This window comes from Phyllostomus hastatus, unplaced genomic scaffold (genome assembly GCF_019186645.2).
Source record: "Phyllostomus hastatus isolate PE091 unplaced genomic scaffold, TTU_PhHast_1.1 phas_contig_34, whole genome shotgun sequence".
Classification (NCBI taxonomy): domain Eukaryota; kingdom Metazoa; phylum Chordata; class Mammalia; order Chiroptera; family Phyllostomidae; genus Phyllostomus; species Phyllostomus hastatus.
Window position 1 is genome coordinate 67463384 of NW_025333857.1, and position 24612 is coordinate 67487995.

Genomic DNA, 24612 nt, shown 5'->3' on the forward strand with positions numbered 1-24612 from the left:
CCAGAAGGCCTGTCCCGGCTGATGCGAGCATTCTACACAGTAAGTCTCCTATACTGTATAAATCATTTTGGAGCATCTGTATGGAATCAGGGTTCCATGGAACATATTTTGGGAATTCTGTGTCAGTGTAACCATTCTTCAGTTGCAGTATGATGCCACTGACTCATGTTCGGCTTTTCCAGTCTTGCCTCACGTGACATCCTGGTCCCGAGGAGATTCACAGTCTAGTGGGAAAACAGGCACAAAAACATACAGTTACAATATAATGTGATGTAGGCCCCGGGCGGGGGAAGCCCTAAAGGATGAAGGGGGATTATGGAGGAGAACTGATCACCTGGCCGAGATAAAGGGTATCAGTCAGAAAAAAATGGTACCACAAGTGAGAGAATTTCATAAACAGGAAGGGCATTCCTGGCATTCCTGGAAGGGCATTTCAGGCAGAGGGAGCAGCATGTGCAAACACACAGAGGCACAAAAGCATGGGGTGACTGAGGAATCAGAAATTGTGTTCTTAGACTCCTGTAGGCAAAAGCTGTGCTTGATGAGAAACTTAAAAATGCATGATGGGGAAGAACGGTTGGGGTGCAAGGATGCTCAGGGCAATGAAATATTCCATGTGCTGTAATGATGGATACGTGTCATCACATATTTGTCCAAACCTGTGGTATGTACAACACCGAGAGTGAGCTCCGTGTGAACCATAGGCATTGGGTGATTACGGTGTGCCAGTGCAGGCTCACCAGGTGTAACAAGTGCACCACCCCGGTGGAGGATGGCAATCGTGGCGGGCACGGGGCCTGTGCATATGTGAGGCAGGACGCATGTGGAAAATCTCTGTATCTTCATCATCTCAATTTTGTCGTGACCCTAAAACTACTCTAAAAAGTTAAGTCTTTTTAAAACACATCATGGGAAGGGAAGGCCATTCTTGGGAAGTCTGGAGAAGGATGGGCATTGACGGTTGTCTGGTCAGCACATGCTTAGTGACCAGTGGCCGTGGGCCTGGCTTCGTATCAGGCATGAAGGTGACAGCAGCGTCATAGCGTCTCCTGTCTCGGAGCTGGGGAAGCAGATGGTGAAATGGGCCGTAACCACAGCAAGGTGCCGCAGGAGAACCTAGCAGGGAGACCTGACGCTGGGGGCCAGCAGGCTAGGGAAGTTTCCTGGAAAAGGCACAATCTGATGTGCAGCCTAAACGAGGGCAGGCAAGTGCGGCAGGGTTGGGACAAGGGTTCAGGCAGAGGGACAGCACTTGGAAGGATTAGAGAGCGGGAGGACCCTGCACATCTGGGGGCCACAGGTGGTCCAGAAAGTGATGTAACAATGTCAGGAGAAGAAGAGCAAGGGAGGAAGCCCGTGAGGTGGGAAAGGTGAGGGCAGCAGGAGAGACCATGGGTGTCTTTTCATTCGAGGGCAGCGGAGAATGAGGGAAGACTCCAGCTAGGTAGAGTAGTAACTGATTTGTCCCTTAGAAAGATTTCTCGGGTTACTTATGGAGAAGGCACCAAAGTGGGTTAAAGTTAGATAGGAGATCCTTCTGGCTAGATGTCAAGAGAGGGACATCTGAAGGACCCCAGGCCCATGGTGGTGGCACAGAGACCTGGGTTTGAGGTCCTGGCCCCCCCTCTCAGGCTGCCTGCTGGCTGACCCTGGGTCAGTGCCTTCTCTCTCTGGGCCCCTTTCTCTTCATCTGTAAAATGAGGGAATTGGCCTGGATAATTTCTAGGGTCCTTCCAACCTTAAGAGTCTGAGATGGAGGAGAAAGGCAGCCAAGGGGTATTTTGGTTCTGATATTATAGGACAGATCAAGTTCAGAGTGTCCTGAAAAACCACTAACAGGAAGTCTCTGTTCACCACTACCTAATCATTACCCTTGAGTCACCCTGCCAGGGACTGATGCGGGCTTCTGTCCGTCTTCTGTTTTCCCCAGGGCCCTCTCTCCCCTGCATTCCGGTCTGTCCCCATAAACAGTGCTTCCTGTTGGCGTCCTGAAGGCACAGGGGTGCGGCCATGCTGGCCTGAGGGGGGTGACTAAGGCCATCCCAGAGTAAACACCATGGCCCAGGCCATTGCAATTATGAAGTGCATGCCACCTGGGAGGGTCAGAGCCTGGGATGCTCATTTTATAGGAGGTCACAGGCTGAGGCACCAAGAAGGGTCGCCTGTGGAGCCTCTCTGAACGGCCTCAGCTCTGCCCCCATCTCGCACTGGCTTCTGTCCCCAGGCAGAGGAGCTTGCTTTCAGCCTGACCGGGAAGCCCTGGTGCTAAGCTGCAAGCTGCAAGCAGGCTTGGCCAATCTGGGTTTGCTAGACCTGGGTTTCTGAGAATGCCTTTCTTAACTGGGAGGATGATACCTGCTTGCTGGACAGCTGAGAGAATTTAAATCCATCCTGTCACCCATCAAAAAGTCTGTGAGTGCCAATGATGTGCCAGGCTTTGGGGATCCAGGCAGGCAAGAATCCTCTGGGAGTGTGGCTCTCAAACCTTTGGACCCTGGCTGGCAGGAAGGAACAATATATTTCACAACCTAGTATACACTTAAGCACATGCACACATATGTATGTATTCTTTCTATGTGTGATGTACCATTTTAAAATGCTGGTTGCTATGTACAAAATTGATTTCACAACCCTCTTAAGGGTCAGGACCAGCTGTTGGTAGACCATTGTTCTAGGCAGCCTTCTATAACCAACCTGTGTCTGCCTCCCTTCCTCACCCCCTCCACTGCCCTGTCTGGGCACGTTGTCTCTTCTCTGTGCCCCCACAAGCCTCACTCTCAGCACTTGGCCCATGACACCAGAAGTAGCTTTATTTGCCTATCTCCCCAACTGGGGTAGGAGCTCCTTGAGGGCAGGTACTACATGACTATGATTCGTCACTGCGTCCCCTGTACACGACTCAGAGCTGATCATGGAAGTTGGCAGGAGGGCAGAGGACCTGCCCACAAGTCCCTCATGGTCTTCAACAAATCATACAAAGTCAGCCCCTGGCACATAATAAACAACTTGTTATTTTGAGTAATAAAAACAATCCATCATAGTCGTGTGCCACTTAACGGTGGGGAATACATACTGAGAAATGCGTCGTTAGGTGATTTCATGTTGTGCAAACAAGACTGCACTTACCCAGACCTAGGTGGTCTAGCCTACTGCACACTGAGGCTGTATGGTAGAGCCTATTGCTCCTAGGCTGCAAGTCTGCACAGCATATTAACTGAACAAAACAATGCAGATTAAACCAGTCACAAGAGGAAATGATGCAAAGCACATGGACAAAGCCAAAGCAGGGTAGGAATGAGGGTGGGAGGTGGGGATGCATGGGGTGGGGAGAATGGTGGGGGAAAATGGAGACAACAGTACTTGAACAACAATAAAAAAAGGGAATACCAAAAATAAAATAAAATAAAATAAAATAAAATAAAACCTTTTTAAAAAGAGGCACGGCAAGCATGAGATGCATGAGCACACTAAAATAATGATGGGAGCTCCGAGGTTGGTGCACACATGGAGATACAAGGGTCCCAGCAAAGCAAGAATGGGCGAAGTGGTGAGAAGGGCCAGTGCCCGTGTGGTTTCTGATGGAGTTCTAATCCTGTTCCCCCTCCAGTGCAGTGCTGAGGGAGGACTACAATTGTCTCATTGCAGAAAGAAGGTCCAGCTAGTGAATCTCTGAGGAGAACCTCATGCTGCATTCTGGCGGGTATATATGTCTGGCATAGACATATACTTGAAACAGAGTTGAGGTTATTGTGGGTAGGATCCAAGATAGCAGAGGAGTAGGTGGAAGCTACGTTAGCCTCCTCCCAGGACCAATCTGGAATTACAACTAACTGTAGAGAAAGCATCATGAATAACCAACCGAATACTAACTGGAGAGAAGCCTTACAACCACAGACAAACAGAAGAAATCACCTCACCACTACGTGACTGGTAGGAATTGCAGTGACTCAGAGGGCTGTTTGGGCTCCCAGGGGCGGCAGCTGAAGATCCAGAGAGATATTTCATCAGCTGGGGGATTCCTCTTAAGAAGTGTGGGGTCTAAACCCCAAGCTAGGCTACCCAGCCTACAGCACTACACCCGGAAAGGAACCCAGAAGGAACCCAGAAAGGATCCAGCTGTGAAAAGCAGCAGAGTTTCTGTCTGCCAGGGAGAGACAACTGGAGATCCAGAGACCCTCTTAAAGGGCCAACACACAAAATTTCATTTGCAGCCACTTACCCTGGGCTCTGGTAGTGGGAGTGCAGGGTGGACTAGAGACACTAGACAAGCGTCTGGGGTTGGTGGCTCTGGGGAGAGAACTGAAGAGCCGCCAGGATCCTTGTGCTGAGTCATTCCCCAAACTGCAAGAATCATCCTTCCCAGGCACAACAAACCCCTCCAAGTGGCATCAACCTGACAGGAAGCAAGATCCCTACCTGCAGGAATTACTCTGCCCCACCCTGTGATGCTTAAGTCCTGCTGCTGATTAAACCTGATTAACAACTGATCTGTTTAACAAGTGAAGTGGAAAATACAAAGAAGTAGCCAAATTGGGAAGATAAAGAAACAGACCCCAAATAAAAGAACAAGAGAATTCTCCAGAAGAACTAGATGAAATGGAGGCAAATGAGTTATCTGATAGAGTAATAATTGTAAAGATACTCAAAATCATGAAAAAAAAATAGAAATGATAAAAAGAACCAGTCAGAAATAAAGACACAATATCTGAAATAAATAATAAACTGGAAGGAATAAACAGTAGGTTAGATGAAACAGGATTGCATCAGTGATTTGGAAGACAAGGTAGAAAAAACACCTAGGCAGAGCAGCAAAAATAAAAAGAATTTTAAAAAATGAGGATAGCTTAAGAAACATTCTGGACAACATGAAGCAGAACAACATCCACATCATAGGAATACCAGAAGGGGAAAACAGCAAGCAAGGGATTGAGAACTTATTTGAAGAAATAGTGACTGAAAACTTCCTTGATCTGGTGAAGGAAAAAGACACACAAGTCCAGGAAGCTCGGAGAGTCCCAAACAAGTTGGACCCAAAGAGGCCCACACCAAGACACATTGTAATTAAAAAGACAAGGCTTAAAGACAAGAAGAGAATCCTAAAAGCTGCAAAAGAAAAGCAGGTAGTTACCAATTAGACTGTCAACTGATTACTCAATAAAAACATTTCAGGCCAGAAGGGAATGGTAGGAAATAATCAAGGTAATAAAAAGCAAGAACCTACAACCAAAGCCACTTTACCCAGCAAGGCTATCATTAAAAATCAGAGGAGAAATAAGGAGCTTCCCAAACAAGAAAAAGCTAAAGAGTCTGTTAACACCAAACCAGTATTGCAATAAATGTTAAAGGGCTTGTGAGGAAGAGGAGCAGGAGGAGGAGGAAAAGAGGATGAAAAAAAAAAAACTCGGAGAAAATCAGTCTAATAAAATGTCACTACATACATATCTATCAATAATCACCTTAAATGTAAATGGCTTAAATGCCCCAACCAAAAGACCTAGGGTAGCTGAATGGATAAGAAAACAAGATCTATATATATACTGCCTCCAAGAGACCATCTCAGATCAAAAGAGATACACAGACTAAAAGCAATGGAATGGAAAAAGATATTTTATGCAAATGGGAAAGGAAAAAAAGCTGGAATAGCTGTACTTGTATCCAACAAAATAGACTTTAAAACCAAGGCTATAGTAAGAGACAAGGAAGGACACTACATAATGATAAAGGGAACAATCCAACAAGAGGGTATAACTCCAGTAAACACTTATGTACCCAACATAAAAGCACCTAAATATGTAAAGCAAATCTTGATGGACATAAAGGGAAAGACCAACAGAAAACAGTTGTGGGATTTCAACACACCATTGACTTCAATGGATAGATCTTCCAGGCAGAAAATCAACAAGGAGACAGCAACCTGAAGTGACACACTAGATCAAATGGATTTAATTGATATCTTCAGAGCACTGTACCCCAAAGCACCAGAATATATATATATATTTTTTTTCAAGTGCACATGGAACGTTTTCTAGGATAAACCACATGTTAGGAAACAGAACAAGTCTCAGTAAATTTAAGAAGACTGAAATCATATTAACACTCTTCTTGGACCACAATGCTATGAAACTAGAAATTAATCATAAGAAGAATACTGAAAAACATACAAAGACAGGGAAGCTAAATAACATATTATTAAACTATGAATGGATCAACAATGAGATCAAGGAAGAAACCAAAAGATGCCTTGAAACAAATGATGAGGACACAACAATCCCAAATCTGTGGGACATTGGGAAAGCAATCCTCAGAGAGAAATTCATAGCATTACAGACCTATCTCCAAAAAAAAAAAAAAAAAAGCTCAAATAAACCATCTAACTTCACACTTAGAGGGATTTGAAAAAGAACAACAAACAAAGCCCAAAGTAAGCAGAAGGAAGGAAATAATAAAGATCAGAGCAGAAATAAACAAAATAGGGTCTAAAAAAAACAATACAAAGGATCAATGAATCCAAGAGCTTATTCTTTGAAAAGATAAACAAGATTGACAAACCTTTAACCAAACTCATCAAGAAAAAAAGAGAAAGGAGCCAAACAAATAAAATCTTAAATGAAAGAGGAAAAGTAACAACCGAAACCAAGGAAATACAGAGAATTGTAAGAAAATATTGTGAACAGCTACCTGCCAACACACTGGACAACCTGGAAAAAAATGGACAAATTCCTAGAAACATGCAATCTTTTAAAATTAAATCAGGAAGAATCAGAGAATCTGAGTAAACAGGTTACAACTAATGAAATTGAAGCAGTAATAAAAAAACTTCCAAGAAACAAAAGCCTGGGACCAGATGGCCTCCCAGGGGAATTTTCCCAAACATTCTGAGAATAAATAATACCTCTGCTTCTCAAACTATTTCATAAAATCCAAGAGGACGGAAGGCTCTCAAACTGACTTTGTGAGGTCAGCATTATCCTAATTCCAAAACCAGATAAAGACATAAAGGAAGAAAATTATAAGCCAATACCTTTGATGAACATGGATGCTAAAATCCTCAACAAAATATTAGCAAACCGAATGCAGCAATGCATCAAAAAGATCATACACGCCCTGGCTGGTGTAGCTCAGTGGATTGAGTGCAGACTGCAAACCAAAGGGTCGCTGGTTTGATTCCCAGTCAGGGCACATGCCTGGGTTGCAGGCCAGGTCCCCAGTAGGGGTGACATAAGAGGCAACCACACATTGATGTTAAAAAAAAAAGATCATACATCATGATCAAGTGGGATTAATTCCAGGAGTTCAACGTTGGCACAACATTTGCAAATCAATAAACATGATTCACCACAGAAATAAAATGAAGGATAAAAACCACATAATCATATCAATAGATGCAGAAAAAGTATTTGATAAAATCCAGCACCCATTTATGATGAAAACTCTCAGCAAAGTTTTCTCAGCAAACTCTCAGGAAAAAGACAGGGATGTCTGCTTTCACCTCTCTTATTCAACATGGTACTGGAAGTCTTAGCCACAGTGATCAGACAAGAAGAAGAAACAAAAGGCATCCAAGTTGTAAAGGAAGTAGTAAATTTGTCTTTATTCATAGATAACATGATTCTGTACATAGAGAGCCCCAAAGATTCCGCCAAGAAACTACTAGAACTGATAAATGAATTCAGCAAAGCAGCAGGTTACAAAATTAATATCCAGAAATCAGTTGCATTTTTATATGGCAATAACAAACTAACAGAAAGGGAAATCAAGAAAGCAGTCCCATTCACAATTGCTTCAAAAAGAATAAAATACCTAGGAACCAACTAACCAAGGATGTAAAAGACCTGTACTCGGAAAATTATAAGACACCAAAGAAAGTAAGTGAAGAAACAAATAGGTGGAAGCACATACCGTGTTCGTGGATAGAAAGAATTGACATCATTAACATGTCCGTACTACCCAAAACAATCTCTGGAGTCAATGCAACTCCTATCAAGATTCCAATGACATATTTCACAGGACTAGAACAAATATTTCAAAAATTTATATGGAACCACAAAAGGACCCACATAGCAACAGCAACCTTGAGAAAGAACAACAAAGTTGGAGGAATCATCCTACCTAATATCAAACTATACTACAAGGCCATAGTCATCAAAACAGCCTAGTACCAGCATAAAAACAGACATATAGATCAATGGAACAGAATACAGAACTCAGAAACAACCCACCCCTTTATAGTCAATTAATATTCAACAGAGAAACCAAGCACATACAATGAGCTAAAGACAGTTTATCCAATTAATGGTGTTGAGAAAATTGGGCAGATACCCACAGAAAAATGAAACTAGATCACCTTCTTACACCACACACAACAATAAATTCAAATAAATAATAAATTCAAAATGAATGGAAGACTTAAACATTAGACCAAAACCACAAAAATCCCAGAAGAAAACATAGGTAGCAAAATCTCGGACATTGCTAGTAGCAATTTTTTATCAGCTTTATCTTCCCAGACAAGGGGAAAAAAAGAAAAATAAACAAATGGGACTACATCAAACTAAAAAGTTTTTGCAAAGCAAAGGAAATCATCAACAAAATACAAAGACCACAGGAGGGGAGAACATAGTTGCCAGTACATCTGATAAGGGGTTAATATCCAAAACTTACACAGTACTTAAAAAACTCAACACCAAAAAAACAACAACCTAATTAAAAATGGACAAAGGACCTGAAAGGACACTTCTCCAAAGGGGACATACAGGTGGCCAATAGACACATGAAAAGATGCCCAATGTAAGTAATCAAAAGAGAAATGCAAATTAAAACCATAATGAGACATCATCTCACCTGTCAGAATGGCTGTCATTAATAAATCAGCACACAACAAGTGCTGGCGAGGATGTGGAGAGAGGGGACCCTAGTGCACTATTGGTGGGAATACAGGCTGGTACAGCCACTGTGAAAAGCAGTATGGAGATAACCTCAAAAATTAAAAATGGATCTGCCTTTTGAACTAGTGATTCCCATTTCTGGGAATACATCTGAAGGAACCCAAAACACTAATTTGAAAGAACATAGGCACCCCTATGTTCATTGCAGTGTTATTTACTATTACCAAGACATGGAAGCAGCCCAGGTGTCCACCAACAGATGAGTGGATAAAACAACTGTGGGACATTTACACAATGGAATACTACTCAGCCATAAAAAAGAAGAACATTTTACCCTTTGTGACCGTATGGACGGACATGGAGAACATTATGCTGAGTGAAATAAGCCAGTCAGAGAAACACAAATACCACATGTTTTCACTCACATGTGGAATCTAATGAACAAACTAAACTAATAAGGAAAATGGGACAAACTCATCAATGGAGAGCAGGATGACAGCTAGTGTGTTGGGGCGGGGGGGTGGTTAGGGAGGTGGAGGGATTGAGCAAAAAGGAAAAAGGACTCATGGACATGGACAACAGGGTGGAGATTGCTGGGGAGCGGAGGTATAAGGGGACTAAAGGTAATGTAAAAACAATGCAATAAAGATTAAATTAAAAATAAATAACTAAATAAATATTATAAAAAGTATAGTATAGTAAAAACATAAGCCAGTAACATACTCATTGTCATTGTCAAGTATTACATAGCATACATAATTCTGTGTGCTATGATTTTTAATCGATTTTAGAGAAAGGAGGAGAGAGAGAGAGGGGGGGAGAGACAAATGTTGATATGTTGTTCCACTTTCCAATGCATTCATTGGTTGTGATTCTTATATGTGCCCTGACCAAGGATCGAACCCACAGCCTAGGCCTATCAGGATGACACCCTAACCAACTGACCTACCCTGTTGGGGCGTGCTATACTTTCATACGACCGGCAGCACAGTAGGTCTGCTGACACCAGCGTCACCAAAGAGACAGGAGTAATGTGTTGTGCTACAACCTTACAAAAGCCACGGTGTCACTAAGTGACAGGGATGGTTCAGCTCTATGATAATCTTATGGGACCCCCGTCGTACATGTGGTCCATGGCTGACAGAAGAAACATTGTTTTCCAGCGCACCACTGTGTATTTCTCTGCACCTCAAAAAGCTTGAAAGCTTACGCGTCAGAGGTCTCAAACAGTGGCTTTCATCCACAGCTCAGGGAATAAGGCGGGGAAAGGGTGATCCTTATGGGGGATCCTTGCCGGCCCTTGCCAAGCGCCTTAGGTGCTCGTCTCTGCCTTTTCTATCATTCCCTGTGGGTCGTTTTCAGGAGCTGCGGTTTGCAGCGCGGACACCTGGTCTCAGATAGATTAATAACCTGCTCCTGGTCACGCCGCTGGTGCTAGAGTCGGAGTTGTACCCAACTGGGCCCAAACTCTGGTATCCTTCCCCTTGTCAGCTGTGTCTTGTAGCTTATGTTGTCCTCAGCTCTCTGTGCTCCTAGATGTGACTCATTCACAGCTGGCCCTCCACCCCGCACAGTCGGACCACAGTGCAGTGCCTGAATGAATGAGATTGTCCATTTTAGAGTCGTAAGACAGAAACACCCCAGTGCCCAAACTGAGACTCGACCTTACTTGATAAAGGGTCCTTTATACGCCCTGGGCCAATAAGGAGGCATTTGAAGGTGTTTGGGATAATTACCTTTAATAGGGTAGGAAACTGGGAAATGGACTCTAACCCCTCCCACCCCACCCCCGGGCCCCCTCCGCCACCCACCCCTTTCATTCCCCTCAGGAAGGATGAGCCCCAGCCGTGCAGGGAGGCTGTACGCGGGTCTCTTCGTGTGGCTGTGGCTCGCCTCAACGTTACCAGCAGAAACCATTTACAGAATAACTGCACTGCTAATCTTTACTCCCTCCCCGCAATTAATGACACCCCAGGCGAGTGTCTCAGCTGAAAGGCACATTATTAATATTCAAAGGAAAAAACTCTCGTAACCATTTTAACATATACAACTAACAATGAACTAAATTTGCTTTGTGGAAGACAGAGAGTGAGCATCCCAAATTAGTTTATGTGAAAGCTGAAATTCTTTCCCGAAAGGTCTCAGTACCATCCTCAAAGAATATCCTGATCATCAGCAATGCCGTCAAGATTCCCGCCAACATTAGCCCCTTTGTTGTCTGCAATGTCGAATCAAGCACATCTGGCAAATGTCCTAGAGCTCACAAATCTCTCAAACGGCGTATGATTCCCAACGGTTAAAGAGATAACGCCACCGCTTAATCGCGCTGCTCTTCAAAATAGCACCAACTTTCCCTCAATCAGAAACAATGGCTTTGGCTTCTTAAAAATATCACACACCAGTGATTATTTGCAGAGAGGGCCCCTTCGCGTTTGAACCTGTGGGTGCCAGACTGAATTTAAAATCAAGGCCGCGTGCCTCATTTGAATGTGCGCTGAGTTAAATGGGCGTGGGAAGAAAGCGTGTGATTGGGGTCCAGAGAGTGACCTGGCCTGTGTGATTGACTGTCTTTGGGAGGTGACTGTGGCTTCACCAGGTGACAGATGAAGAATGAGGATGAAGATGACAATGTGGTGACAGTCAACAGTGACTGAGCATTTACCCTGCACCGGGCACTCCGCGCAGGGAGCGGGGAGCACTGGCGTGGTTCCTGTCGGACAAATGAGGAAACTGAGGCCCATCTGCTGCCAGAGCTGTTCCTCTTTCCACTTTGCCAGGCCAGCTCCAAAGTCATTCGTCCCCAGAGGTGGGGCACGGCCTTCCTAGGCAGTGGTGTCTTTCTGCTCCCGCCCAATAGCAGAAAAGCTGCAGAGAAGACACTTGGTCTTCTGAAGTTTCTCTGGGATGATTTAAACAGCTGAAAACTGGATGCCCTGGCTGGTGTGGCTTCAGTGGATTGAGTGCTGACCTGTGAACCAGAGGGTCGCTGGTTCAGTTCCCAATCAGGGCACATGCCTGGGTTGCAGGCCAGGTCCCCAGGTTGGGGGCATGCGAGAGGCAACTGGTTGATGTGTCTCTTACACATTGATGTTTCTCTCCATCTCTTTCTCCCTCCATTCCCATCTCTTTAAGAGTAAATATTTTTTTAAAAAAAGGAAAGAAAAAATAAACAAAACTGGAAACCTCCCAAATGCCCAAGAGGAGGGGACTGAAGAAGTGATAGACAGTGTGTCCTCGCAGTAAAATACAGTGCAGCCTTTAACAGGGAGGTGAAGAAACGGGCCTGCTGACATACCAAGGCGTCCACACTTTATGTCGGGGAAAAAGCAGGACAATAGTAACAACCAGCATTTGCCGAGCGCTTACTAGGTTCCGGGCACTGGCTTGAGCACTTCACATATTTTATTTTATTTTATTTTGTTTTGTTTTGTTTCATCTAGTCCTCCCAGCAACGCTGTGAAATAATGGTCTTTATTGCGGCGTTTTCACTTTGCAAAGGAGGGAACGGAGGGGAGGTGAGATGCTTTGCCCATAGGCACACAGGTGGTAAGTGGCAGAGCTGGACTCGGAGCCCAGGTTGAGCTGACTCAAAGCTAAAGGAGACATTCAGCTGGTTCTGGAGTTTACCAATGAAGGAAAGACCAAAGCGAGGGCCTCCCTTGCAGCCCAGAGACAGAAAACACCCCAGGACTGCAGGACTGCAGTGGGGCTCTTTTTCTCTCGAGTCCTCTGCCTACTTGATCGCTCAAAAACTGGCCAAAGAGCAAGAGAGGGTCTTTCCGTGCCACCAACAAACCAAGGGTCCTCTAATCTTGAAGCCGCTGCCCTCTCCTGTTGGGTGAGAAACCGGAGACCCAGAGACAGCAGAACACCCGCCTGACCCCACGTAGCCTGCCTGTGGGACAGCGGGGGCTGGAGCCCGCTTCCCCACTGCCAGCCGGGCCTCCTGCCGCAAACCCAGTCTGTCTGTCCTTCTGCAAACCCAGGCTGTCCATCCACAAGGCTTCCCTTGCAGGTTCCGAAAAAAGGCTGAGCGAGTCTCTGGCACAGCTCCCCCACCATCATCTCTCAGCAAGACAAAAGGCAATTTACCCAAATGTTATAATCACCTGGAGGCTGGCAGGCAGGAGCATCCCTGCCTTATCTGTGGTATTGTTAGCAGGGCCGTAATGAAGGCTTTGTGAGGGATAATATCCCACTGGTAACTGCCAGACGGAGTGCCCGCGCAGATCGCGCACCGCGCCAGCGGACTTGGGGATCTGCTCCAAGCGGAAGGGGCACAAAGGGAGACGATGAGCACTGAATGCCTCCACCGTGCGTGCCAGGGATGGACGTAATCCCTTCCCCCGTCCTCGGAGGAGGACGTCAATATCCCTGTTGGGCAGATGGGGAAACCAAGGCGCAGAAAGTGAGTTATCTACTGACGGATGCAGCTAGAAAAAGCAGGACTTGGCATTTGAACCCAGGTCCTTCTGACACCAGAGACCATGCTCTGAACCAACGAGACATGCCGCGGGCCTTTCCTGGGTTGTGAACCTCTCTGAGAATCTGGGCAAAGCTATGGGCCTTCTGCCCTCGGAGAGAAGTTTGCTCACAGGAGGTGGAGTCAGCCCTGCCAGTGTCTCTGCTCTAGGAGTAACCACCCGCCCCAGCCTGCGGTCTCTCCCTGCCTGACCTGTGGGAATTGCCCATCGCCCTCCTGGAAATTCCCCTTCCAGCCTGTGCCCATCGGATTCTGGTAACAATGCATCCCCTCCCCCAATGGCAGCCTCTTGGAGGCGTCCAGAGGACACAGCTTCCCCTTCCGTGGCTGCAGTGTGTTTTGTCTCCTTTAACAAAAGTGAATGCAAGGCCAGGGCACGGGGGGCAGAAGTCTCACCTCTCTTCCTCAGCCCGTGCTCTGGGACTTAAGACAGTTGGCCGAGAGCCCTGCTTGACCTTGAGACAGGAGAGGCAGGCATGATCAGCGGCCGGTTTTAGAGATGGCCGGATCTGCCACCAGATCCCAGCTCTGTCATTTGGCAGCTGCGTGACCTTGAGCGACTCTCTTGACTTCTCTGAGCTTCAGTTTCCTCATTGGAAAAATGGGGGTAGGACCAGGACCTTCCTCCCAGGGTTGCGGTGAGCATCACTGAGATGATGCTCTCACAGGGGCAGAGCGAGAGCCACACCTGGTCCCGGAGGAGCTTAAGGCATATCAGCGATCACAGCTGCATTTATTTATAACCACAGCGTGAGGGTGCTGGCTGAGAAGCAGGGGCTGCCTTGACTCCATGCCCCAGAGGGAGGAGTGGGCGTCACCTTGGCACACGGCCCTCTGACCTCCTCCCGATTCTGATGCCGATTCTAAGACTGCACTGGAGACCTGAAGGTCCCCGATCTCTCTGTGCCGCCCTGTCAGCATTGTTCTGGGTGTGCTGATTGTCATCCTCCACATTTCTTCTCCATCTAAGAGTACCCCCAACACAGACCTTTATTGAGTGCCCCCTGCCCCCAGTGTCTCACTGCCCCAGCAGCCCTCAGCCTTGGCCAGCTAGAGGACAGAGGTCCCAACTGCCAGCCCTGTCCCCTTCAGTCCATCATCCACACTCAGCTGGAAAGCAGGGACAGGAGGCAGCCGAGGTCAGAGCGGAGGCAACAGGGGGCAGGCCAACCAAGTCACCTTGGCCCCCACACATTGCTCCCCGGAGCTGCCCCTGCACAGTGGCCAGGCAACCGAAAAGTGTTTAGGGCATGCAGAGTCAATTAAAAGTGCTTGGACATAAAAGCAGGGGTTGGGGGAGCAAGGAGGAGAGCAGTGGTGGTGTGGTGTCGGTGATTTGGCATGCTCCCCCCACTCGGCACACACTCACTCTGCAGTGAGTGTGGGAAGTCGTGAACCAGTGGGTCTCTGGCCCTCTGCACCTCCTGTCGTGTGAGCACCTTGCCACACGCAAGACGATTCTAGTATTTAAGGAAATGTATTTTTTACCAGTATGGTCTGCATCTGAACCTCGATAGCAGAAATAACTGCTCCAACAATGTCAGAATACTGACCGTATGGACTTAATGAGATGACCTTCTCCAGCACTGGGACTTCCTAAGGGGTTCCCAAGGGTCGTTACGACAACGGGCACTTTCCCCTTTACCCACCAACTGGAGCACCTGAAACTTGGAGACGACACCAGCTGTGCCTTTGACCAGGTGTCTGTGAGGACTGCATGAGACCAGGCGTGCCACATGCAGGGCATGGCACCTGGGGCGCGGAAGTGCTTCCTTAGCACCAGGCGGCCATGGTCCTGGCCTAGACGCCCCCCTCTCCAGCCACAGCCCTGACACAGCCTGAGGTCCGACCTCGGAGGCCTTGCCCTGATCATTCCAACATATTAAAACAAAACATATCCACACTCCCATATTAAGTATAATTTTTTTGTTGTTAACACTTTGAAAGGATTTTTAAAATTTTGCTTGGCAAACTGTTTGACTACCAGTCTTTAACAATGGCTGTGATTTCTGAAAAGCCATGTGCACACTGGAGAATTCTCGCAAAAGGACGAAACCAAGCCTACAAACTGGCTTCAAGTGTAACGAAATTGTTTTGATTTCTAAATTTAATAATAAAGCCTGAATGCATTAATTACAACATTTATTAATTTCGGCTTTACAGATTCTCTTTTTCTTTTAGAGTCAATCATTTTTCCAAGCCTCTTACATTAGCACAGGTTTTGAAAAGCTTGTGGGTGCTGGGCCCCGCACCTCCAGTTCCCAGAGGTTGAAGCGGCTTGGGCTAATCCACGCCCCGCCGCCTCCCACCCACCTGAGAGATGCTTCCCCCCAGGGAAAAATGCAAGGGCGGTCCCAAAGTCCCTCTTCCTTCCCTATTATGGCAGTCTGTGCCTGGCCAATCACCCCTCAGTCAATATTGGTGATGCCATGGCCTTGGCCTCTGGCCACCACCGCTGCCAGCAAAGTTCAAAGCTGCTTTCTTGTCAGGAGTCGTGATGAGGATGCCAGGGTGTGGCCACCCTCTCTTCAGGCCCTGGCTCTGCTCAGGGCCTTGACCTTGCCCCACCAGCTCACCCAGCCCTGCATTTGCACAGAGGGTGTGGCCAGGCTTTAGGGATAGGCACCTGTCCACAGGCCGGCCCGGGTGCTGAGTTTGCCCTGCACCTCCCATCTCAGCCTGGAGCGACAGGCCACACAGAGGCCTTGACCTCAGGACAAGAGTGCAGCCCTCACGCCAGAGCCTCCTCTCCCAGAGCCTGTCCTGCCTGGCTTTTCAGGTGAGCACTGAACCAGCCCTGCAGGTTGGATGTGCCCGCTCCCTCGGCCTCCGACCACACACACACACTCAGCCTTCAGGCACTCATACACGGCCCCTTGCCCGGCATGCACCACAGTCACATGCATGCTGACCATTCCCGTGGGCACACTTCTCCTCTTCACCTCAGACACAGCCACTTGCACATTCACAGCACACACCTACTCATGCTTGCACACACTCACCCTCAGGTTCTCACACATGTTCACCCATTTGGAAACTTGCCCATTTGGGCCTGTGCGCCCACAGCCTCACTGAGTGTGGCTCTAGCACCAGCACGCTGAGCCCTGCCTCCTGCCGGGTGGAATGAGGCGGGGGCATCGTTGCACCCCTCTAAGCCTCAGTTTCTTCCTCTCAAATGAGGACAAGCCCATCTGTTGCACTGAGGAGAGGACGGACATGACCCTGTGCCCACAGAGCTGGGCACCTCCTAGTGAGACACCTCGTTTCATCTCAGCCTCCTCCCTTTCCCAGGCCCCACCCCCAGCTGCCAGGGTGGGAGTGTGCAGCCCTGGTGACCGCAGGAGTGCTTGGCTCCAAGGTGTGCCAAGAGGGAGCAGAGCTGGTCTGTGGGTCCCAGGAACTCGAATCCGCCCGTTTGCCCTCTCTGGGCTTGCCTGCCGCGGCCTGCCCACCTCGCTTTGAACCAAAACCACTCGCTGAGCTGCGGCTCCTCATCCTTGTGGTGATGATGATCTTTGTGGGAAGGCCTCCCCTGCCCCGGCTCCTCCTCTACCCGCAGGCAACCAGAAGTCCCAGGGTTCTCTGAGCGAGTTCCTCAAGATCTCGCTCTCGAAGGCATCCAGTTTGGGAATTAAAGACCTGTCCAAATGATGATCCTAGCTCCCACATCCTGGGCACCCCCTCCGGCCATTCATCCTGGCCAGTCCTCAGGCTGCCCTCTGCGGGAGGTCTGGTTACAGCCGCTGTGTGGACTGGAAGCCCAGCTCAGAGAGCGAGAGAGACAGTCCAAGACCACCCAGAAAGCTGGCACCAAGGCTCCGAAGGGCCCAGAACTCCCCAGTCCGCGCTGTGCTGTCCCACAGGTCCTGACGTCACACCTTGCAGAGACAATTTCAGTCTCTTCTTCTCAGTTTAGGGCATTTCCTGTGCACCAAGCACTGTGCTGAGCCCTTTTTGGAATGATCTCACTTGCTGCTCACAAGAAACATCCAGACAGGCACCTCTGTAGAAGAGGAGGAGACCCGGAGAGGTGCTCTGAGCTAGTGGCGGCCGGCTGAGCCCCAAAGCCTGCACACGCTCTCAGCCATCGTGCCGCACGGCCTCCCCGCCAGCCATCTGGGAGTGAACACCGCCTGGCATCTGTTGTGCCACTTTCAGCATCTCTCCTTCCCCACCAGCACGCTGACCTGCAGACTGCCCCGGTGACACCCCTGGTGACCTGGGCCCCACTCAGCGGCCTGTGCAGGCCTGCCCTCCCACCCTCACTGTGAGGCAGGCCCCGAGCCAGCCAGGGCTTTGAGCTTTCTGCATGTGGTTGGCGCCCAGGTATGAGCTCAGACAACCCATCCTCTCCTCGCGGTGGGGCTGCTCAAGGCCTCAAGACGAAAAAGGGAATGGCAGCTGGTGGCCTTGGCCCTGCACTTGGCATGCACCTTGCCCTTCAGGAGCTCCGTTTGCTGAAGGAGGGGAAGAAATTCTTCCCTCTTTGTTCAAATTCCACAGGGTAAACCCATTACTTTTATGTCCCCAAATTTACATTACTTTATTCATTCATGCGTCAGGTAGTTATTAAATACTTTTTTAAGTGCCGAATCTGTACTGGGGCCTAAGGACTTGAACTGAGTCAGACATGCCTGTCCCGGCTGTGACCGACACTGTGACCTCGGCCAGGTCAGGGAAGGTGGTGTTCAAGCAGGGCCCACGGGGGCAGAGAACAGCCAGCAGGGCACTCGCCACAGCCACACATGTTCACGAGGGGCCCTGAAGTGTGGACTGTGACAGGACTAAAAGGAAGTCGCGTTCATCAGACATCCGAACTCATGCCCCCTTTCCTGACCGCATGGCCTCGGGTGCACTGTGGATTCATACTTCTTTGAAAGAAATACTGGAATAACACACTTACGTTACATTTGGCTGCTTGTGTTAAAAGCATTAATTTGAATACTCTCTGTGTTTAAAATACACCACAATTGTTATACCCTTGTTCAGGCCTTTCTGCACTTCCATAGATAGTAAGGCCCTTTAGAAATGGGAGGGGTCCTGGGCCTCCTTCTCGAGCTCTGAGAGGCCCTGCATCCAGACCGGGTCCTGAAGAGGAGGGTGTCCCCACCAAGGAGCAGCGTGGACAAAGGCACAGAGGCACTGGTGGGCACGTGCTCACGGGCAACTGCATTTCAGTGTGGGGAGCGTGGGGCGGGGGCAGCCTAGGAAGCAGGAGGATCTGGGGGGCCTGGAAATCCGAGGGAAGGAATGGGGAGCCTTTTCAGGGACGGCTTCCCATAGGGGAGTCCATGGTCAGATCTGGGGTCTCTCCTGAAGCAGCTCCCGTCTTCTCTGTAAGGAGCCAGTTCTCCTAATAACTGCTGGGATTCCCTGCAGGGGGCATAGGAGTGGGTATGCAGGTAGCAGCAAGATCACTTCCAAAGCTTCGGAAGGAGAATAAAGAAATCTTTCTGCACCAAAGGCAGACAGACCTAAACTTGAAGTATGCCTCATTCAAGTCTTGGGATAACACTCTCTGCTGGGTCTTAGTGCCCCTCCTTGTCCTGCAGCACTGGGCTCAGGGCCCACCACGGGACTGGGCTTTTGATTCATTTGTTCATTCGTTCGTTCGTTCGTTCATTCGTTTGTTCATTCATTCATTCAACAGGTGTGGATCAAGCACCTCCTATGTGTCAGACACATGCCCAAACCCTGGTGAAACCACGGTGAACAAGTGGACGAGGCTCCTGGTTTCACTGGAGCCTGTGGTTTGGATGGGGGAGACAGACAACTCAGAAACAAGAGAACTGCAGAGAGAGGCATATGTTGTTACAAAGAAGATAAAATGAGGAGCAGATGGAGTGACGGGAGTGAGGGCAGTTAGATCAGGGATCACCGAGGAAGTGACATTCGAGCAGAGACCTGCGTGCCCAGTGGCAGCTGGTTGATGGCCATGAAGGCAGGTCAGAACACACCAGGCTCACCCAGCCTTCGTTTGGCAAAGCACTGATTGGTCACCTACTATTTGCTGGGTCCAATAGTCAGCAAGCAGACATGGCCCTTGCGTTGAGAGCCTATAGCCTATTGGGAGAGAAAAACATATAAGGAAATATGCAAATAAGTAGGGACTCATAAATTGTGATGTGTGGGTGCCAGGAGAGGGGAGAGGGTGTGCGAGACTTATTTTGGACGGTCGGGTGCAACAAAAGGCTTCCACTTTTCTTAGAGAGCATGGCAGTCTCACCTTTTCAGGAGCACACTAGATTTTCATGCTTTAAAAAAAAACAACAAATGTTTTCTTTTACAACAATTTTGGATTTACAGAATCACTGCCAAGACTGTACAGAGAGTCCCCAGATTCCCCACATCTGGTTCCCCCCTCACCAACGTCCCCCACGGCGTGGTGCGCCAGCACTGCTCGGGCACTGGTGTTATCACTGTTAACTGAAGCCCAGGTGTCCGACGTCCTCCCTCTTTCCCCGACGTCCTTTTTCTGTTTGAGGTCCCACGTGGGACACCACATTCCATCCAGTTTCCTGTACCCTGAGTCCCCTTTTGGCTGTGACAGTCTCTCAGACTTTCCTTGGTTTTGATGACAGCTATGAGGAGGACTGGTCCAGTACTCTGTAAAATTCCCCTAGACTGGGATTTGTCTGATGTGTTTCTCATGACTAGACTTGGGTTAAGGGTTCTTGGGAGGAAGACCCCAGAGATGACAGTGCCCTTGTCATCACATCCTAGCAGGGCTACGTGCTACCCACACGACTGGCCACGGTTGGTGTTGACCTTGACCCCCTGGACGAGGTGTGCTTGTGAGGTTTCTCCACTGGAAAGTGAGAAACTTCTTTTTTTTAAAAACTCCCTTTCTGCACGGTCCTCTTCGGGAGGAAGTGGGGAGTTACGTTTCGTCTTCTGGAAGGCAGCGTGTTCACACATGTTACTTGGAATTCTACTCAGGAGATGTGCCTACTCTCCAATTCTTATGCATTTTTTACCAACATTTTTTATGCTGGGTCTTTTTAGGATTTAGAAGTTCAAGAACCCTATTGGTATTTCTAGGAACCTACAAATATTTTACTTCAATTACTAAAATGCATGAAATTACCAAAGCCTTAAATTGGAGGGTAGGAAAAAAGCCAATAATTATTTTTATTTTTTTTTCTGTTGGCGATACACTTTAATGAGAGACTTGGGAAATACCAAAACAAAAGCACCTCTCTGGTCCCCCTGCCCGGGGCTGACATTATTCACATTCGGTTTATTATTTTTAATACTTCTGTGGACAATTCTTACACAGATTACGGTATCTATGCCATTTTGTTTCTTGCCTCTTCCAACCTTTTTTTTTTTTTGCTTATCATTGTAGCGAAAACATTTCTCCTGTGTTGCGATACAGACTTCACAACCGCACTTCTTCAATAGCTGCTAAACATTTCCTCACGTGCTCACGGGGTCCCCACCCCCCCAACTCGGCTCCAAGCCTAGCATGTGGTCGGTGTTTAGAAATAATTTTTAAATGAACGAATATATGACAAAATAATCACTCTCCTGTTTTTAGACATGTAGGTTATTTCAGTGTTCTTGGTTCTAAATAGCACCGGCAGGGACAGATTATTCCCCTAGGATAGCGTCCCAGAGTGGAATTACCCAGCCAACGGGGGCGAAAACTTTTCAAGATAAATGCACCAGACCAGAAATCTCCCTCCCTCCCCCCTCTGAACCACTGGCAATTGTGCTGAGGGTAATAATTTACAATTGATTAAAGAGTTTGTGGGGTGTTTTTTTCCCATCGTTTCTCTCCCTCCTCTCCCCCTCCCCTCCTGCCCAAAAGGGGAGAAATTATCGGAGAAGGTGAAGACGTTCTCAGACAATCATATTAACATATTCCAACAATCGCAATTTGCAAAACAGTAATCACAACTCCCGGGATCTGGGAGGCACTAATCAAAGCGGCAGGTTTAATTCCATTTTAAATATTGATGAAACGTGCCTGGGACGCCTCACCCCGGCGTGGCAGGGCCCGGAGCCTCCGCGCGGGCCAGGGGCGGGGAGGGCGGGCTGGCGAGCAGCTGCCGGGAGGGTAGGCATCTGCGATTCAAATTGGTGGCTGTGCAGCCAGGTAGAGAGTGAAAGGGGTAGTGAAGAGGGCTGTTAAGTCCATTGCTGTCAATTTGTAACGATCAGGGAGGGGCCGAGGACTGGTTCAGCACAATAAACCCAGTTTGTCTGGTTTCAGGGGTTACCACTGAAGAGGTTGCAGCTGCACTGATTCGAATAGCCCGGAGACTTCAGAACTGTAATTACCAACCAGGCTGCTCGCGGTGTGGTGGCAAAGTGGGCTTCACCAGCGCTTAACTCCTTGTGTGCCGCCGCTCTTCCCCCTCCCCCACACCCACCTCCCCCCGCCCCGCCCCCGGATGGTAGCCACACTCAGATTCCCAGGCAGTCTCCCCAGGGGAACTGGAGACCCACTGGCTGCCAGGCAGCCGGACTTTTTCCTCAGGTCCAGTGTGAAGAAGTAGTGGGGGCGGGGGCAGCCTCGCCCTCCAGCGCCTCACTTCTGCCCCAGTCCGGGGAGTCAGGCTTCGGAGTCTGACGAGCCTTGGTTTGAATTCCAGTGGGTGCAGGCACTGGACAAGGCTCATCTGCTCTATGAAACGGGGGTGATCTCCCCTACCCTATTGGTCTATCACAGATCCAGTGAGATCTGGTGTTTGTAAAGCACAGAGCACACAGTAGGCCATCAGGATGCCTCTATCTCCCTGATCTTGGGCCTGGCGCTTTCACAGAAGAGGAAGGTGGACAGGAGGATCTGATTCAGAGGGCAGGATTTCTGCCGGCCCTCTACGTTACAGCTCCCAGGAAGTCCCCTTGTTCTCCAGCTACCGCCATTTGTCACCCAAAGAGCATGGGCAGTGCTATCCTCCCATCTCTTAGGCGGGAGGCGAGAGCTCCTCCAGTGCAGGAGGCAGGGGTTTGGGCTAGATCTCTCTGTCCCCGGGGCAAGGCACAGAGGGAGACACAGCGTGCAGACAGCATGGTGCTCCCCCGCCAAAAAAAACACAAGCTTAGTCGGGTACCTGGAGGATGAAGCGGGTGTACGGTTCGATGACCTTCCTCATGGCATAGAACCGCAGAGAGATTCCCCCACGTACCCACAAAGGGGCGTGCCCGAGAACATCTGTCCTAGCATTCTTCCTGGTAACGGACGTTGAAGCCAACTTGCATGTGCATCGTGAGGAAGATGGAAAGCAGAATGTGATGGACTACCAGGCAGCACCAGCAGAAAAACAAAAGCTATGCACTGGAAGAATTGGGAAAGATCGCTGCGAGAAAGATGTGCCGTCAGAGACCCAGGCTAAGATCATCCGCCCCCTCGCATTCCCGATTGCTGTGCACAAATGCAAACGTTGGACGGTGGCGAAGGCCGGTAGGGAAATAACTGATCATCTGAAATACGGGGTTAGAGGAGAGCGCTGTGGATGTCCCAGACCACCAGGGAGCGGAACGGTGGGTCCCAGAGCAAATGAAGCCTGAAGCATCGCTGGAGGCAAACGTGACAAAGCTGAAGCTGGCGTATGCCGCAAGTCATGAGAAGGCAGGGCTCATGGGAAAAGACGACACTGCTGAGAAAAACAGGACGCAGCAGGGAAGGAGGAAGCCAAATCCAAGATGGACAGATGCCGCAGAAGACGCCTTAGGCCTGAGTCTGCGGGAGCCGAGCAGGGCCGCTGAGGACAGGACACTGCGGGCGTCACTCACTGACAGGGTTGCCAGGAGTCAGAGCCGACTCACGGCACAAACACACACAAGACGTACATGTAGCTGCAAAAATAGACCTCGGACATGTAGCACTGAGTGAAAAAAGTAAGACAATGAAATTCACAGCACAATGCCGTTGGTGTAAATTAAAACCACATTTGCACACAAAACAATAGTACATATTTTTTTAAAGATTTTATTTATTCATTTTTAGAGAGGGAAGGGAGGGAGAAAGAGAGGGAGAGAGAAACATCAATCTGTGGTTGTTGGGGGTCATGGCCTGCAACCCAGGCATGTACCCTGACTGGGAATCGAACCTACTACACTTTGGTTCACAGCCCGAGCTCAATCCACTGAGCTACGCCAGCCAGGGCAATAGTACATATTTTACAGAGCTGCATGGATTTTTAGGCAGATATATTCCACCATGGGAGTCTCTTTCGTGCTTGGAGGAGCAGGTGGGGGTGAATCTGAGGGATAAAAGGGGAAGAAAAATAGCAACGAAACCCGTCTGCAGAGGGACCTGGCACAGAGAGGTGACAGCGGTGGGCTGTGTTTCCAAGACTGTGTTTCACTCAGTTCTCTCTCGGGTTTCAAAAACGGCCCAGGCCCTGCAGTCCAGCAACCCTAGACTGAAAGCCCAGACAGGAAACAAGGGCTGAAGGCTCTGGCTCCTCGCACTGCCGGCAGGGCCTAGACTATATCCTGGGGTCAGACTGGGATGCCGAGCGAGCAGACCTCTGAGTACCCGTCGGGCTGCCCAGCTCAGAGTGGCCAGACCACGGCACGCCTGCCTCCATCGGCAGCACCCACCAGCTATCACCCCTTCTGTGTTAATTCCCCCAAGACCAGGCACTCACGGGCAACTGAAGGATCAAGTTGCAGTGAAAGGTCCCTTCCTTCCCAACACAGAGCTGAAGAGACTGGCCAGCACGGCCACTCCCACCCCCGGGCTGCAACGCAGCCACGTCCTCGGTGCCCCACTGCGGGTCTCCCGGGGCAGAGAAGGCCCAGGGAGCCGCAGGCATGACCGGCTCTTCCTCTTCCCTTGTAGATGACGACGAGCACGAGTGGATCACCCGGACGTGTCGGAAGAGCACAGAGGAGACCATGGGTCAGGAGCCCAAGCTGTGAGCTCTGCAGCCACCTCCACCAGAGGTTTCCCTCTGCCTCACGGCACTGGCTGGCCTTGGGGCAGGCTGTCGTCCAGAACCTGACCTTCGAGTCAGGAATAAAGGCTTTCTGCGGTCAGTAGCCCCAGGCGCACTTTCCTTAGACTGTTTCTTGGAGCGGGATCCTCATTTCACCTACCTCAGAATCACCTGGGCAAATCTGTGAACTAGATATCCCTGCCAATCCGAATCTCCGGGAATGGGGTCTAGCAATGCGCACTCCCACGTGTTCATTGGGCACCCAGAACACCACCTTAGATAACAGATACCTGCAGCTGAATGGGCGACGAGTGGGAGCAGGCAGGGTGCATGCATCATCTCTGCCCCT

General features: G+C 49.1%; 1 protein-coding gene across 1 annotated transcript in view; it reads left to right on the forward strand.

The window, feature by feature from the left end:
- Positions 1-24246, forward strand: part of MORN5 (MORN repeat containing 5) — a 33116-nt gene extending 8870 nt beyond the window's left edge. The window contains 1 exon segment of the mRNA XM_045841023.1: positions 24167-24246. Within this exon segment, the coding sequence (XP_045696979.1) occupies positions 24167-24246 (80 nt within the window).
- Positions 24247-24612: the final 366 nt, after the last annotated feature.